Here is a 15,803-nt window from a genome sequence, read left to right on the forward strand (position 1 = left end):
ACTTAAAGGATAAATAGAACTTGAAAGGCTGATAATTCTACCCCAAAAGAATGTCACAGATAGAAGCTCAGGTGCAAAAAATAGAACTAGGATATCTTAAGAATCCATTGTTTCTAGAGTCCACAAGAAAATGTTATGAGAGAAGAACACGGATATACCATTTGAGAACAGATCCTTAAGAACGTTGACTACCAAACCCCCTCTTAGGAATTTTTATTTATGAACACATTATTTAACTTTTTCTTTTTTGATTTGTAAGAGTTGTGCTTTTCTCTCATAGATTCTCTCTCTCTCTCTCTCTCTCATTAATCTAGCTACTAGTGAAAGGCATCACGTTTTCAGGTAATCTTGAAAGCAATAGAGCTTCTATGCATCCTAAATCAGTTTACACGAGCATATGGATCTCTGCAGCGAATGGCTAAGTTAAGCACAGAGTTTACCACCCTCAGATATGAACTGCTTGTGTGCAAAGATCCAACACTGGGGTAAATATAAGAATAAAAAGCATCGAAAACAGAATATAATGTTAGGGGTAAAGGGATTTGTGCAGTATCAAGAATAAAAGTTTAGTAAAAATGTAAGCAAGGATAATTTTTGCTTAGGGCCTTACTTACATCACCCTGAAAACCAACACAAGAGTATGCCTGGGACCCAACATGAGACAGAAATCCCCAGGGTATCTACAAAACAAGCCTGAACAGTGAGTACTAGGAAGATACCTCCCTCACACAAATAAAGGACTCTTTCAGCACAAAATGGAATATTCATCCCTCTTTCCTTTCAGTTCCAAGTGTCCTCAGGTCCCCAGAACATCACAGCTCTTGATGCCGCACCCTTCTGATTGGCCACCCCCAGGAGACGTCAGAGGAGCCATGGGGAACCACACTGTTGTCACTGAGTTTGTCCTGCTGGGGCTCTCAGATGCCTGTGAGCTGCAGATGCCCATCTTCCTGGGGCTGCTTCTGACCTACCTCCTCACTCTGCTGGGGAATCTCCTCATCGTGGGCGTCACCCTCATGGACAGGCGCCTCCACACCCCCATGTACTACTTCCTCCGCAACTTTGCTGTCCTGGAGATCTGGTTCACCTCGGTCATCTTCCCCAAGATGCTGACCAACATCCTGACCGGAGACAAGACCATTTCCGTCTTCGGCTGTTTCCTACAAAGCTTCCTCTATTTCTTCCTGGGCACCACAGAGTTCTTCCTCCTGGCGGTGATGTCCTTTGACAGGTATGTGGCCATATGTAACCCCTTGCGTTATGCCACCATCATGAGCAAAAGGGTCTGTGTCCAGCTAGTCCTTTGTTCATGGGTGGCAGGATTCCTTCTCATCATCTTTCCAAGTTTCATCACTTTTCGGCAGCCATTTTGTGGCCCCAATGTCATTAATCATTTCTTCTGTGACAACTTCCCACTCCTGGAGCTCATATGTGCAGACACGAGTGTGATAGAGCTCCTGGGCTTTATTGTGGCCAACTTCAGTTTACTGGGCACGCTGTCCGTGACGGCCACCTGCTACGGCCACATCCTCCACACCATCCTGCACATCCCCTCAGCCAAGGAGAGGCAGAAAGCCTTCTCCACCTGCTCCTCCCACATCGTTGTTGTGTCTCTCTTCTATGGCAGCTGCATCTTCATGTACGTCCGGTCAGGGAAGGGTAATGAGGGAGAGGACAAAAACAAGGTGGTGGCCTTGCTCAACACCGTGGTCACCCCAACGCTCAATCCCTTCATCTACACCCTGAGGAACAAACAGGTGAAGCAGGTGTTTAGGGAGCAGGCAAACAAACTCTTCTTATAAAGCTATGGAACTAGGAAGCCCAAGCTAATATTCCCAGACAAGCTAAGGGAATATCAGGCCCCTCCAAGAAACTGAGACTTTCCTTAGAAAATTCTCTGATGCCACGTTTCTGGAGTGCCCGACACTATGCAATTCGGCATGAACTCATGAGTTCTCTAGACCGTCAGAGCATTTTTATTAATTATCAGATTTGAATTATTCTCTTCTTTCCATCTGTGTCTGCCTGGCTTCCCAACAGACTCTAAAGAGCTCTTTCGGCACAGGTACTAGCTCTGGAACTCTCCTTAAGCCTCAAGCACCTACCCATTGTCATTGACCATATGAATACTCATAAGTACTTGCAGACAGATTGTGTTGTGTCTGTTGCTCCAACACCCTCAGAGGAGAGGAGAACCTTCCTCTGTTAGCACTGCCCTCATTTCACGCTTGTGCTCCTGTCACAGTAACACATCAGCAGGAACTCAACGAAGGCCTGAGGCTGACTCCTTAATTCCTACATAAGCTGCTTATGCTCTTTTAGTATTAAAATTCATAGAAATTCCTCATTCCATTTGACAAGGACTCTTCTACCTACTACTTGGTTACTTCTCTGACCTCAGTTTTCTCCTCTGTAAAATGGGAAGGCGATGCCCATTCCAAAGGAGGGTGACGCAAGTCAAATGAGATATCTCTGCAAGATGCCTCAAATAGTGACCAGCACAAAATAAGTCCTCAATAAATGTTAGTTCATTTCCTCCATTTCTCATCCCTCCTTCCCTCACTTCCCTCTGGACTTCACATCGGTTGTCAACGAAACCATTCCTATTCAAAAGGCTATGAATTCTGTATTCCAGATGATACAGTAAATAGTATATAAAGTGAAACATACAATTGGACCTGTTGAAGTTTGTTACTGAAATGTTCACTACTTTCATGAAGGAAAACATAAAGACATATTGGCAAATAAACAAACATTAAATAAAGGAAGAAATTGATTACTGTATTTATTCATTCCTAAATAATTATGACACAAATGTCATGCTCAAGAAAATGTACTATGTGGCCCGGGATATAAAACTTAATCTATGTCTTTGAAAAATCTGAAATCTGATAAGGAAGATAGAAAGTACACAAATAACTATAATTCAGGGTAGAAAATGATCTGTGTAAGAAAAAAATCATGTGCGACTCTTCCACAACAAATGGGAAAACCAGGAGGAAATGGACGAATTCCTAGAATAAGAGAATTATCAAAAAAATTAAGAAGCAATAGAAAACATTTAATTAGATAAATTACCATAGAAGGATTTCAAAATGGGATTATATACCTTCTATAATCTCAAAAACCATGTCCTCAACAACAAAACAAACAACCCAATTCAACAATTGGCCACTACACACATGAAAAGGTGTGCAACATCACTAATCATTACGGAAATGCACGTCAAACTCACAATGAGCTACGGCTTCATACCCAGTAAGTTGGCTCATATTGTTTACATGTCAAAACCAGGAAATAGCAAGTGTTGGCAAGAAGGTGGAGAAATTAGAGCTCTTGGACTTTGCTGGTGGGAATGTAAAATGGTGTAGCCACTGTGGAAAACACTATGGCAGTTCCTAAAAAACAAACATACATTGACTATACAATGCAGCCATTCCACTTCTGGGTACATCCCCAAAAGGACTGAGAGCAGGGACTCAGACAGATCTTCGTACATCGACACTTATAACAGCATTACTCACAATAGTCAACCACATGGGAACAACTCAATGACTGTGGATGACGGAATGGATCAACAAGACGTGGTATAGACATACGATGGAATGTTATTCTGCCTTAAAAAGGAATGAAATTCTGACACACGCTATGCAACATGGATGAACCTTGAAGACATTCTGCTAATGTGTCTGAAACAAGCCAGACCCAAAAGTACAGATAGTGTGTGAGACCACGTGTATGAGGTATCTAGAGCAGTCAAAATCATGGAGAGGGAAAGTAGAATGGTGGTCACCAGGGGCTGGAGGTGGGGGTGGGAATGGAGAGCTACTGTTTAATGGATACAGAGTTTTGGTTTCAGGTGATGAAAAAGTTCTGGAGACGGGTAACGATGATGATTACACAGCACCGTGGATGTACTTAATGCCACTGAACAGTACACTTTTAAATGGTTAAAATGGCAAATTCTATGTTCCGTGTATTTTACCAAAATAAGAAAAATACAGATTCCAGAACAAAACAAGACTATGTTATCATTGACTCCCCCCCTCTCTCTTCTATCCTACAGTCAATCTATCGGCGAATTCTGTAAATTACACTTTCAAAATATATACAACACCCCACCGCTTCTAATCATCACCAGCACTACCGTCTTTGTCCGTACCAACTTCCATTTCCTCTAGGTTCACCATCGCCTACTTCCCACTGCCCCATCCTCATATCCTTGGAAGGGGGCAGGGGTAGAAAGCACAGGTAAGGGGGAGGTGGGCTTGCAGAGTTAAGTCAGACGAAGTCAACAACACACACCCGTTCCCTCTGAAGATTTCCCACCTGAAAGAGGTCTTAGGTGTTGGAAGGGTACCTTTTAACTTTCAACGATGTTCAGAATTCTAGCAATTACATAGCATTGGGCAACTTAATAACCCCATTCATTGGACTTACACTAAATGGAGGACTTCTAAAATAATGAGTGGCCAGAAAATTCATTACACCTCGCCTGAGTTCCATCCAAGGGTCAAGGTAAAAATAACTGCATGAACAGGTTTGAATGGGTATGCAGCAAGGGGAGGATGGAAAATGCATCCTACAAACACGGTACAAAGACAAGCCACCGACCAGATACATGAGCAAAGGATACACATAGACACCTCACAGAAAAGCAACACCAAAGGGCCAATGAATGATGGAAAGGCGGTTCAACCATATTAATAGGACAATTCAAATTAAAATAATAACCCTTTGGATGATTCTTCTATTTTTCAATTTTAAAAGTAATAATGGTGTTGTCGTTACATTTTAAAGAGTACTATGGCTCTAATAGTTCCTGAAATAATTACAGATGAAGTGATATGATGTCTGGGATTTGCTTCACAATAATATGGGAAAGGGGAAAATAGCTGGTAGCCTAGGTGAAACGAGGATGACCATGGCCTGGTTATTGTCGAAGCTAGCTAATGAGTACATGGAGAGTCCTAGTATAATCTGTCTACTTTTGTATATGTTTGAAGTAACCATAATAAAAGCGTAAAGTGAAAAGATCATAGAAATGCTTCAAACAAGAGGTAATGTGGCTATGACCTTGAGTAGTACCCATGGCAAAGCAACAAGAACAAAGATGTAAGAGGTGCTGCACGGGCAGAAACTCCTAGGGCTTGGGTACCTTAGAGGTAAAATGATCGCAGGAAAAAAACACAATTAAAGGAGAGCCCCAGGTTTTGAGTCTAGGTAATTAGAAAGATGTTAGCACAGAAACAGAGCAATAGGGAGAAAAGCTGGCTTGGAAGGTTCAGAGTTGGTTCTGTCTTAGACAACTCTATTGTGGGCACAGCAAACGCGGGACGAGCATGTTAACTGGGACAAGGAACTCTTCACAACACTTCCAGTAGCATTGGAATTGTCCCTTTGTCCATTTCCCGTGTTTGCTGTTTAGTTTATAGCACAGAAAGCTGTCCAACAAGTGGATGGTCATAACTGAGAAGAAAGTGGTGATGTCAGTATTTGTAAGCTTGTCCCTAACCATCGGACAATGAGGTCTCCATATTCAATCCCAGGAAGCAGCAAATACTGGTCTCTAAGAGTTTGCAAGAGAATCACTAATGGCATAAACCAAGCTCAAGATTTAGAGTATAAGAAAGTTCAAAGTAGGGGCACCTGGGTGGCTCAATCATTAAGCGTCTGCCTTCGGCTCAGGGCGTGATCCCGGGGTCCTGGGATCGAGCCCCACAATAGGCTACTCCACTGGGAGCCTTCTTCTCCTTCTCCCACTCCCCCTGCTGTGTTCCCTCCCCCACTGGCCGTCTTTGAAAGAAAGAAAAAGAAAGAAAGAAGAAAGAAAGAAAGAAAGAAAGAAAGAAAGAAAGAAAGAAAGAAAGAAAGAAAGAAAGAGAAAGAGAGAAAGAAAGAAAGATCAAAGCAGCTATCATCACCAGAGAGCTCAAGACCAAAGGTACAGGAGGTAGGACATCTGTACCCAGCACATCCTGCATTAAATGCCCCACCAGCACACCGCAAAAGTAAAAACTAGATTCCTGAAGAGAACTATACTCGTTATCTGTTGTTGCGTAACATACTATCCCTAAACGTAGCATCTTAAAACAACAAGCATTTATTAGCTCACGGTTTCTGAGTCAGGAATCGGGACATGACACAACTGGGTGCCTCCAGCTCAGGATCTCTCACAAGGTTATAACCACCGTGTTGGTTAGGAAGACAGTCATCTCGAGGCTCCATCTGGAAGAAGATCTGCTTCCAGGTCCCCTCATGTGGCTGTTGACAGGCCTCAAGTCCTTCTGGTTGATACCTAGAGACATCGGTTCCTTGCCGTTGGGGTTTCTCCGAAGGACAACTCACAACATGGCAGGTGGCTGCCCTCAGAACAAGCAAGAGAGCAAGAGAGGGCATGCAAGATGGAAATCACAGACTCTCTGTAACATTCTCAGAAGTGACGTCTTAGCCCTTTACTGTATTCTATTCATTAGGAGCTAGCCACTAGTCCATGAGGGGAAGGGATGACACGGGGATATGAACACCACAGGAGGCTGGGGATCCTAAGGGCTGGCCATCTAAGAGGCTGCCTGTCACACGAAATATGTAAGACTAGTCTTGACACCAAGTAAATATGCCATTTGATGTCCCACTGAATATTACAAAAGATCTCTAACAACACGGAGACCACATTACATCTGTCCTCTATTCGGATGGCTAGAAGCAAACATACTGTCCATGAAAGCTCCAAGAGGCTACGAAGCAATCCACCCATGTTAGAGTCACCAGACAAAAGACTCAATCATGAGCTCCTATGATACAGGGACCATGTCTGCTCCATTGTTGGGTTCCCCGTGCCACCTGACACAAGGTGAGTGAGTGCTCAATAAATCTTGATTGAATGGAATGGAATGGAATTTAATGCAGCGGAGCAATGGCTAAGAGAACAGAGGGCAGGCAAAGTGTAGAAGACAGAATCCCACTGTGACAACTCTAAGTGGTCTCAGCGGTGCTTCCCCTCATGCAAAAACCTGTTCTGTCCTCATTTGACCCTTCCCTCCAAATTCTGGGACAATCCTGGCTGCGGGCATGGAGACTTTGGAAAGACCCAGGCCAGCTCTATGGGTTTCGGCCTCAGTCTCGCTTCGTGGGAGTCCACATTCACCGTGGTGCTCCCCTTATAGTGACGAAACTTGCCCTGTTCCTGAAAAAAAGGCTCTTGTGCCCTGTCCTGGGAATTGGACCCTGGCCTTCCATTCAGTGCCTAGTCCTGATCCTGAGGACCTGCCTATTCTTCCATCATTGAGGATGTGATTTCTCCTTAGCTCTCCTGACAGGCTGACCCCAACCTCTCGAGGACTCTAGTCACACTCCTGAGCTCCCAACGAGCCAAAACCTTCTGCCACCTGCAGTTACACTTCCCAGATATCAACAGGCTGCGGTCTACCCAGACACCAACCATTCCCTCTGCAAGGATCCCTTTCCGTGCTCTGCCTACCTGGGCAGGCCTGGTCGTTTTCAAGGTCTTATCCTCTGACCACGGTTTCTTTTCTCATGCCTTCAATCTACCGTTGCCTGCCCTTATTTTTCCTCCTGATCTACTAACTCTTCATCAAAAGTAATGAAGCTTTTCCTCTGTGGCTTCTCCCCCATACCCTGCAATAAGTCCCCTCATCTCCTTTCCTCTTCCCCCTGCCTGCTCCAATCTCTTCTTCCTGCCATCCCCCAGAGTGATGACTTTTTAAAGCAAAGCAAGATCTTGTCACTTCTCTGCTGAAGACCTTCCAACAGCTTCCAGTTGCACTTGGAATGCACCATCCTCCTTACTGGCCAGGACTTCAAGGCTCTGCAATTTTGACCTCAGCACAACACTGCAGCCAAATCTCAGGTCATCATCACCGTCTTCCTGACTCACTGGCCTTCTTGCCGTGCTTCAAAAACACCAGCTCTTGGCCATAACATGGCCTTGAAATACTCTCTTCTCTTTGCCTGGAAACGTTCGTGAACAGTCATCTGGAGAACCCCAACTCTGCTTCAAGTCTGAGCTCCATTCGTATGTCCTTGGCATGCCGTTCCTGGCCATCCATCGAAGGCAGGTCTCACTTGTTTTCTCTCCTCACACACCCACTCTATGTCTTCATGGCCCTCATGATGTCTTGTTAGTACGTATTTCCTAACGTGTGTTCCTCTTCTGAGATTTGTGTGAGAACAGGACTGATTTCCCAGTTTGGAGGAAAGTAATTCAGGTTCTTTTTCTTTCACATGAGGAGCCCTTTACCAGAAACAAAGATTCACATAGTAAGGATAAAACCATGGTCAAGGAAGAAAAGGGAATTCCAAGGAAAAAAGGGAGAAACTCTAGTCACAGAGGGGAGTCAATGTTTTCATTTCTCACCATGCCTGGCAGGTGCCCACTGATGGGCAATCACCAATTCGAAAGCCTAGGGCTTCCTAAGCCGGGCCCCTTCTGATCTGGCCAGAGAAGGAATAAAATTTCGATAAGCAGATCCCATGGTGGGTGCCATGTTCACGCTTCACCCTCAGCTGTCCAGCTGTCTGGGCCTGCTTCCTATGCGTCACTGGGGTAGTCTCACTCTTACCACCTGGTAAGGTGACTACACAAGCAGTTTTTATGACTTCCAAGTGTTTAGGGAGTGGTTCGCCAACAAGAGCCATCCTACCACATCGAGAATAGCCAGATTCTCAGGGGCACCTGGGTGGCCCAGTCGTTAATCGTCTGCCTTCAGCTCAGGGTGTGATCATGGCGTTCTGGGATCGAGCCCCACATCAGGCTCCTCTGTTACGAGCCTGCTTCTTCCTCTCCCACTCCCCCTGCTTGTGTTCCCTCTCTCACTGGCTGTCTCTGTCTCTGTCAAATAAATAAATAAAATCTTTTAAAAAAAAAAAAAAGAGAGACAGCTGAAAGTCAGTCACTCATTGGCCTTTCCAAACACATCACTGGCTCCTAAAATCATACTGCTTCCTGAGTCAACTTATATCAGCCAGTTTTATCCACTCTAAGCAGTAGTTTGGTGACCAAAGAAAGCAGGTGGGATTACAGAGTAGTTTTCACTCCAGTGGGTCAAAGACCAAGACGGGGAGCAGCCCAAGATCCTCTTATCAAGACTCTCCCGATGAAGAGTAAGTTCCACGGGGACTAGGAGCATGTTTCCTTCATTCACCACACGTAATCGTCTCACTGCATAGCACAGTGCCTGGCACATAGTAGGTGCTCACTGAACATGTGTTGAATGAAGGATTAATTAATTAATGAAAAGTTTTCATCCCCCACACTCCAACTCATCCTTCAGCTCTCGGGATAATAGATCGCCATCAGGGAAACCGTCCCCTGTCCTTCAGTCTAGCTCAGGATATCCTATGGGCTCTCCTTCAAGACACTCGTCACCATGGTAATTAATCACTTGTGTGATTGTTCAATGTCCTTGGTCCCCACAAGGCTCTGCCTGTGCATCTCTGGCGTCTCGACATTACTCGCTACACATTAAGCACTCCACAAAAATTTGTGCAATGTTTCGGTAGCTGTAGTTCTTTGTTATAATTAAACATCATTAGGAGTTTTGAGTTTCTCATCCAGAAAAAAGTAAACTCTCACTCTCAAATTGGAAGAACGTCAGAGGTAAGGGACCTTCCTAGGTCCCTATTACTACCGATGGTAATGAATCTCAGGGGAAGCACAGCTTCATCCTGCAAAGGAAGAGTGGGAACCTCTAGACCGGTTAAGTCTGAGCTGTGTACCTTGTCTGTCTCTGAGCTCCAGGGAGATAAACAGAACCTCAAGCAGTCCCGGCCCGATGCCAGCTCCACAGAGACAAGGCATCTGCCCCTAATAGTTTACCCCTGAATCCTCTATGGGCACCATGACCCTGGAAAGGCAGGTACCATTAGCCAGAAGCCTCTTGAGCCCAACTGAAGATGAGTCATATGAATCTGCACCAGTTGATGTCTGTCTCTGCCTTAGTTTAGGAGGGACGGGTGAATAATTAATTGTGTGTCTACACCCATTTCCCCAGGAAAGTGGTCCAGCAGGGGTACTGTGATAGGGCAGAAGCAATAGAAACTTCCTGAAAAACCGGTGAACCCAGACGTTCTGGGGAAAGCCCAGAGATGGCACATTTCTGAGGAGGGCTGGGGATGTGTTGGTGACAAAGGACTCAGGGAGCATTTCCTAAGGAAGATCGGTTGTTGGAAAACAGGGAGGTGTGTGACACATGGGGTACAAAGACGACAGGACCTGCCTATGTCCATGACCTTCAGACCATTTTACAGCTCTGGAGCTTCCTTCTCTCTGAAACTCTGGTGAGTCCCCAAAGAAATGTGGTCCTCAGGCAACTTTGCAGAGCCAGGGGTTTCCTGTGAAAACCAGGGGTCTCCGTCATCACAAGGGCCTTGTGAAGACAACTGAGCACCTCACCTGGCAGCTAGTGAGGCAACCTGCATTGGTGCGTTGGTGGAATGGGGGAAGGGAATCTGATGGCTCTGGACACTCTGCCTAGTAACCTGTCATCTGTTTGCTGCTGCCACTGGCGGGCTATGGCCCAGCTGACCCCTTCAGTTTTTTTCATCATTCTCAGCATCTTGACTCAGGTCCAGCTGAGGAGTCACAGAATCTCTAAAGCTTTTTCTCACTGTTTCATTTGTTTCCCCTTTGTCTCTCCTGAAATGTTCTGCCCAAGTCTTAACACAAATGGTCTCACTGTGCTGGTTTCTCTTATGAGTTTGGTTATTTCATAAGCAATAATTGAAAGAGGAAAGACAAATCACCCACAATCCTCCCATCCTTACTGGCAATTATGTTCACTTTTAAGTGTTCTCATCCAGTCCTTCTTCATAAAAATTCATATTTCACGTGGCTATAATGTAGCGTGTTACCATTTTTCTGATGCAGTCTTCATCACATTAGGTCCGCGTCTGTCTTGGGTGGAGACTGTTCTTCTCTACAGAAGTTTGCCTTAACCTGTCAAATCTACAGAGAACAACCAATGACAAGGTTGCCTCGTTCTTTACCCAGATCTCCAAGGATGAGATTAAGCGATACAAAAACCTAGAAGTAACAATTGTTTAAATCAGATCATTTCAAAAGCATCTAAAACCAACATCTAAATTTGAAACTGACCAATGAATAATTCTGAATATCACCATTAGCTGTTATTATTCCTAGTTCTCATATTCAGGATATTATCCCAGAGTATTAAGCATGACGCCACACCTACAAATATATGCTCTCTTCCTCACCATGTGTCAGTTTCAAAGCACGTACTTCCCTCCCAAAGTTCCTACCAAATAATATAATAACAAAAATTTGTAATAACTTGACAAAAATGTCGTATAGCAATATGTCAGAAGGAAAGAGGTACAAAATACATCATCTATGGGCATTGTAGGTAAAGCAATAAACACCAGATCCGAATGGAAAAAACACACTAGAAACAAATCAAAGGTGCATAAAAGTGACTCTATGGGGCTACATGTTGTTCTTTTTATTCCAATTCTTGTGTTTCGTAAACTTTCCATATTTAGCTGATAATGTCTTCATATTTTGAATTTTTGTTTACATACATATGGCCCCAAATCCCAGTATCTCTTCTCCAATTTTATTCTAATTGCCTCTTATTACTGTCCTACTAGAGTTTCAGTCACAAAATAGCTAACGTTACGTGACCACTTGCGCTGTGACCAGCCTTGTGCTAAGTGTTGGGTATGCATCATTCATTTAAGCTCCAGAAGAACTTTTTACAAATGTGCTGTTGTTGTTCCCACCAAGGAAACGGTTTTGGTGAGGCAGACAGCCAGTCCCAGACAAGCTGGTGAATGATGGCGCTCAGGGGCAACCACCGCCTTGAACTTCAATGCCTTCTGTAACGAGCTCTGGAGTAGTTATTCCATCAATGCTTTCTATAAAGTTAAGTGATGCATTGGACACGGGACTGCAGAAGGGGGTATTTTAATATACTTGAGACACTCCCCGTAACACTTGGGTGAATATGAGAGAAGACATCATCTAATCTAAAAGGAAACAATGAAAGGAGTTTAATACAGAGTTTCCTAATAGAAACAAGAGAAATGAAAAAGATTTGGTAAGGGCAAAAGTTTCCCCCAAGGAATTCCAGAAAACTGATATAATTGGGTCAAAGTATGAGTGACTTGATGCTAACTCAGTGAGGAATCTGGACAACCAGCCTGAGGAGGCAGAAAAGGGCCTGATTGGTCAAAGAAACAAAGGACTCCTTCAGCTCTGAATGCTTTTTCCTTTCAGTTCCAAGTGTCCTCAGGTCCCCAGAACATCACAGCTCCTGATGCTGCACCCCTCTGATCGGCCACCCCCAGGAGACGTCAGAGGAGCCATGGGGAACCACACCGTTGTAACTGAGTTTGTCCTGCTGGGGCTCTCAGATGCCTGTAAGCTGCAGATGCTCATCTTCCTGGGGCTGCTCCTGACCTACCTCCTCACTCTGCTGGGGAATCTCCTCATTGTGGGCGTCACCCTCATGGACAGGTGCCTCCACACCCCCATGTACTACTTCCTCCGCAACTTTGCTGTTCTGGAGATCTGGTTCACCTCAGTCATCTTCCCCAAGATGCTGACCAACATCCTGACCGGAGACAAGACCATTTCCCTAACTGGTTGCTTTCTCCAATTTTTCCTCTATTTCTTCCTGGGCATCACAGAATTCTTCCTCCTGGCGGTGATGTCCTTTGACAGGTATGTGGCCATATGTAACCCCTTGCGTTATGCCACCATCATGAGCAAAAGGGTCTGTGTCCAGCTAGTTCTTTGTTCATGGGTGGCAGGATTCCTTCTCATCATCTTTCCAAGTTTCATCACTTTTCGGCAGCCATTTTGTGGCCCCAATGTCATTAATCATTTCTTCTGTGACAACTTCCCACTCCTGGAGCTCATATGTGCAGACACGAGTGTGATAGAGCTCCTGGGCTTTATTGTGGCCAACTTCAGTTTACTGGGCACGCTGTCCGTGACGGCCACCTGCTACGGCCACATCCTCCACACCATCCTGCACATCCCCTCAGCCAAGGAGAGGCAGAAAGCCTTCTCCACCTGCTCCTCCCACATCGTTGTTGTGTCTCTCTTCTATGGCAGCTGCATCTTCATGTACGTCCGGTCAGGGAAGGGTAATGAGGGAGAGGACAAAAACAAGGTGGTGGCCTTGCTCAACACTGTGGTCACCCCGATGCTCAATCCCTTCATCTACACCCTGAGGAACAAACAGGTGAAGCAGGTGTTTAGAGAGCAAATGAGCAAGCTCCTCTCATAACGATGAGCTGGGCCTGAGAGGGTAAAGTTGGTTCCTTGCTTGAACCTCTGTCAATGCAGTCCTGTCCTGATTTCCATGAACTGTCTCCTTCTTGGCAGTTTTTACCATGTGCTCTAATTTACAGTGGTTTCTTACATGTATTATTGGCTCATGCGATCTTCTCAGAGGGTACAGAAAACTCAGTATACCACTACTATGTTGGTATGCGTTCATGCTTCTGACCCCATGCTGTATTTGAGTTTCTCAGCCTTGCCTTATTTTTAAGTTATAATGATAAACAGGGGTGCCTGGATGGCTCAGTCGGTTGAGAAGCTGACTCAATTTCAACTCTGGTCATGATCTCGGAGTCATGAGATCAAGTCCCGTGTTAGGCTCTGAGCTGAGTGTGGAGTCTCCTTGAGATTCTCCCCTGCCCCCTCTGCCCCTCCCCCTGCTCGTGCACCCTCTCTTAAATAAATAAATAAATAAATAAATAAATAAATAAATAAATAAATGTTGTTTAAAAAGTTATAATGACAAACAGAATACCTTCTTCACTGGAACCTTTCATAATTGATAAAAAGATCCTCAACAAGAGTATATGGATGATAACTTCCGAAATAAGACATATACGGAAAAATTAATGAGATGAACTATCCAAGGCACAACAAGCTAATGAAAGTATCAGGTATTCAGGGGCGCCTGGTGGCTCAGTTTGTTGAGCATCTGCCTTGGGCTCAGGTCATGATCCCAGGGTCCTGAGACCGGGCCCCGCATCAGGCTCCCTGCTCAGCGGGGAGCCTGCTTCTCCCTCTCCCTCTCCCCTTTCCCCCAGCTGGTGCTCTCTCTCTCTCTCTGCCCCCCCAAATAAATAAATAAAATCTTTTAAATAAAAAAAAGTATCAGGGCGCCTGGGTGGCACAGCGGTTAAGCGTCTGCCTTTGGCTCAGGGCGTGATCCCGGCGTTCTGGGATCGAGCCCCACATCGGGCTCCTCCGCTAGGAGCCTGCTTCTTCCTCTCCCACTCCCCCTGCTGTGTTCCCTCTCTCGCTGGCTGTCTCTATCTCTGTCAAATAAATAAATAAAATCTTTAAAAAAAAGTATCAGGTTTTAAGCACTAAATCAAGAACTAACAAATAGATCAATGAAACTGGATATATAATCTGGAAAGATAATGCAATACACATAAGGATCTGAGAGACGATTAAGTAGACTTTCTACTCAGTAAAGAAAAGAAGTTCAAATCAATAAATGATGCCAAGGCTGTTGGCTAACCAGGTAGAAACTTCCCTTTCAGACAGATTAGGACTAGGACTTGGTTGGTTATTTGGGGGGGAGGGGGAGTTAAAGCAGAACAATTTAAAAGTGATACACACCTTAAGTACATATTTGAAATTAAGCCTATAAGCAAATATGTGTTCACTAATTTATAAATATCCTTTTCTATGAGAATGAATGTAATGATTGTTGTAGTCTTTCTTGTTTAAACTGCATTCATTATGCATCCTCTCGAATTTTCAGGATTTGTTTCAGTAATACAAAAATTTCAAAGACGCTTGGGAAACTACCTGAGAACAGAATTCTAGAATTTTTGTCTTTTGTTTGTTTGCCAATCTTAACAGTTCTTGCCCACACCTCGATCAACCACGTTTTTTCATTATCTGGCATTATGGAATCTGTTGAAAGGAATCAACTTAGTTTTGCTTTTATACTCATATTTCATTGGTTTATCTTTATTTAGTTGAAATATGTGATCGTAATAACAAGTTTAATTATCAAATCAAGGTTTGGAAACAAACAACTGATTCTTGGTACAAACCAACTGGTAGGACCCAACATACATAAAGTACTACGGAAGTCTACTAGCTGCAAAGCAAGTAGCTACAAGGCATGTTGTAGACTGGGCTCCAAGCTCAGCGTGGAGTCTGCTTAAGTTTCTCTCTCCCTCTGCCTCTCCCCCTCTCTCTAAAATAAATAAATAAATCTTTACAAAAAGAAAAAAAATCCTTAAAAAAAAAATTAGAAAAGAGAAGACAAAAAGAAAGAAACAGAAAAATAGAAAAAATACAAACCATAAAATAAGAAGTTTGGAATAAATTCAAATATATTAGTAGACAAAATAAATGTAAATGGATTAAACTAAAATTTTTCAGATCGAATTTTTTTTAAAGATTTTATTTATTTATTTGACAGAGATAGAGACAGCCAGCGAGAGAGGGAACACAAGCAGGGGGAGTGGGAGAGGAAGAAGCAGGCTCCTAGCGGAGGAGCCCGATGTGGGGCTCGATCCCAGAACGCCGGGATCACGCCCTGAGCTGAAGGCACACGCTTAACCGCTGTGCCACCCAGGCGCCCCTCAGATCGAATTTTTAACTTAAAACTGAGCTATAAGCTATTTATAGGAGGTAAACCTAAGACATTAGAACCCAGAAAAACTGGTGGAAGGTGAAATAAAGATACGCCCATTCACTTGGGGTGCTATAGTAAAAATACCATAGACAAAACACCTTCGAGTGGCTTCCAAACAACAGAAATGTGTTTCTTACAGTA

At 44.2% G+C, this 15,803-nt stretch overlaps 2 protein-coding genes across 2 annotated transcripts; both read left to right on the top strand.

The window, feature by feature from the left end:
* The first annotated feature begins 872 nt into the window (after positions 1-872).
* Positions 873-1,802, top strand: LOC113246042 (olfactory receptor 49). Its single transcript, XM_026486469.2, has one exon. The coding sequence runs from the start codon at positions 873-875 to the stop codon at positions 1,800-1,802; it is 930 nt and encodes a 309-aa protein (XP_026342254.1).
* Positions 1,803-12,344: 10,542 nt separating this feature from the next.
* Positions 12,345-13,274, top strand: LOC113246037 (olfactory receptor 49). The gene has a single exon (XM_026486465.3). The coding sequence runs from the start codon at positions 12,345-12,347 to the stop codon at positions 13,272-13,274; it is 930 nt and encodes a 309-aa protein (XP_026342250.3).
* Positions 13,275-15,803: the final 2,529 nt, after the last annotated feature.

The sequence above is a fragment of the Ursus arctos genome, unplaced genomic scaffold, assembly GCF_023065955.2.
Source record: "Ursus arctos isolate Adak ecotype North America unplaced genomic scaffold, UrsArc2.0 scaffold_37, whole genome shotgun sequence".
NCBI lineage: Eukaryota > Metazoa > Chordata > Mammalia > Carnivora > Ursidae > Ursus > Ursus arctos.

What these genes read in the sequence shown, in the direction of transcription:
- LOC113246042 (XM_026486469.2), top strand. Translation starts at nt 873, where the DNA reads ATGGGGAACCACACTGTTGTCACTGAGTTTGTCCTGCTGGGGCTCTCA.
- LOC113246037 (XM_026486465.3), top strand. Translation starts at nt 12,345, where the DNA reads ATGGGGAACCACACCGTTGTAACTGAGTTTGTCCTGCTGGGGCTCTCA.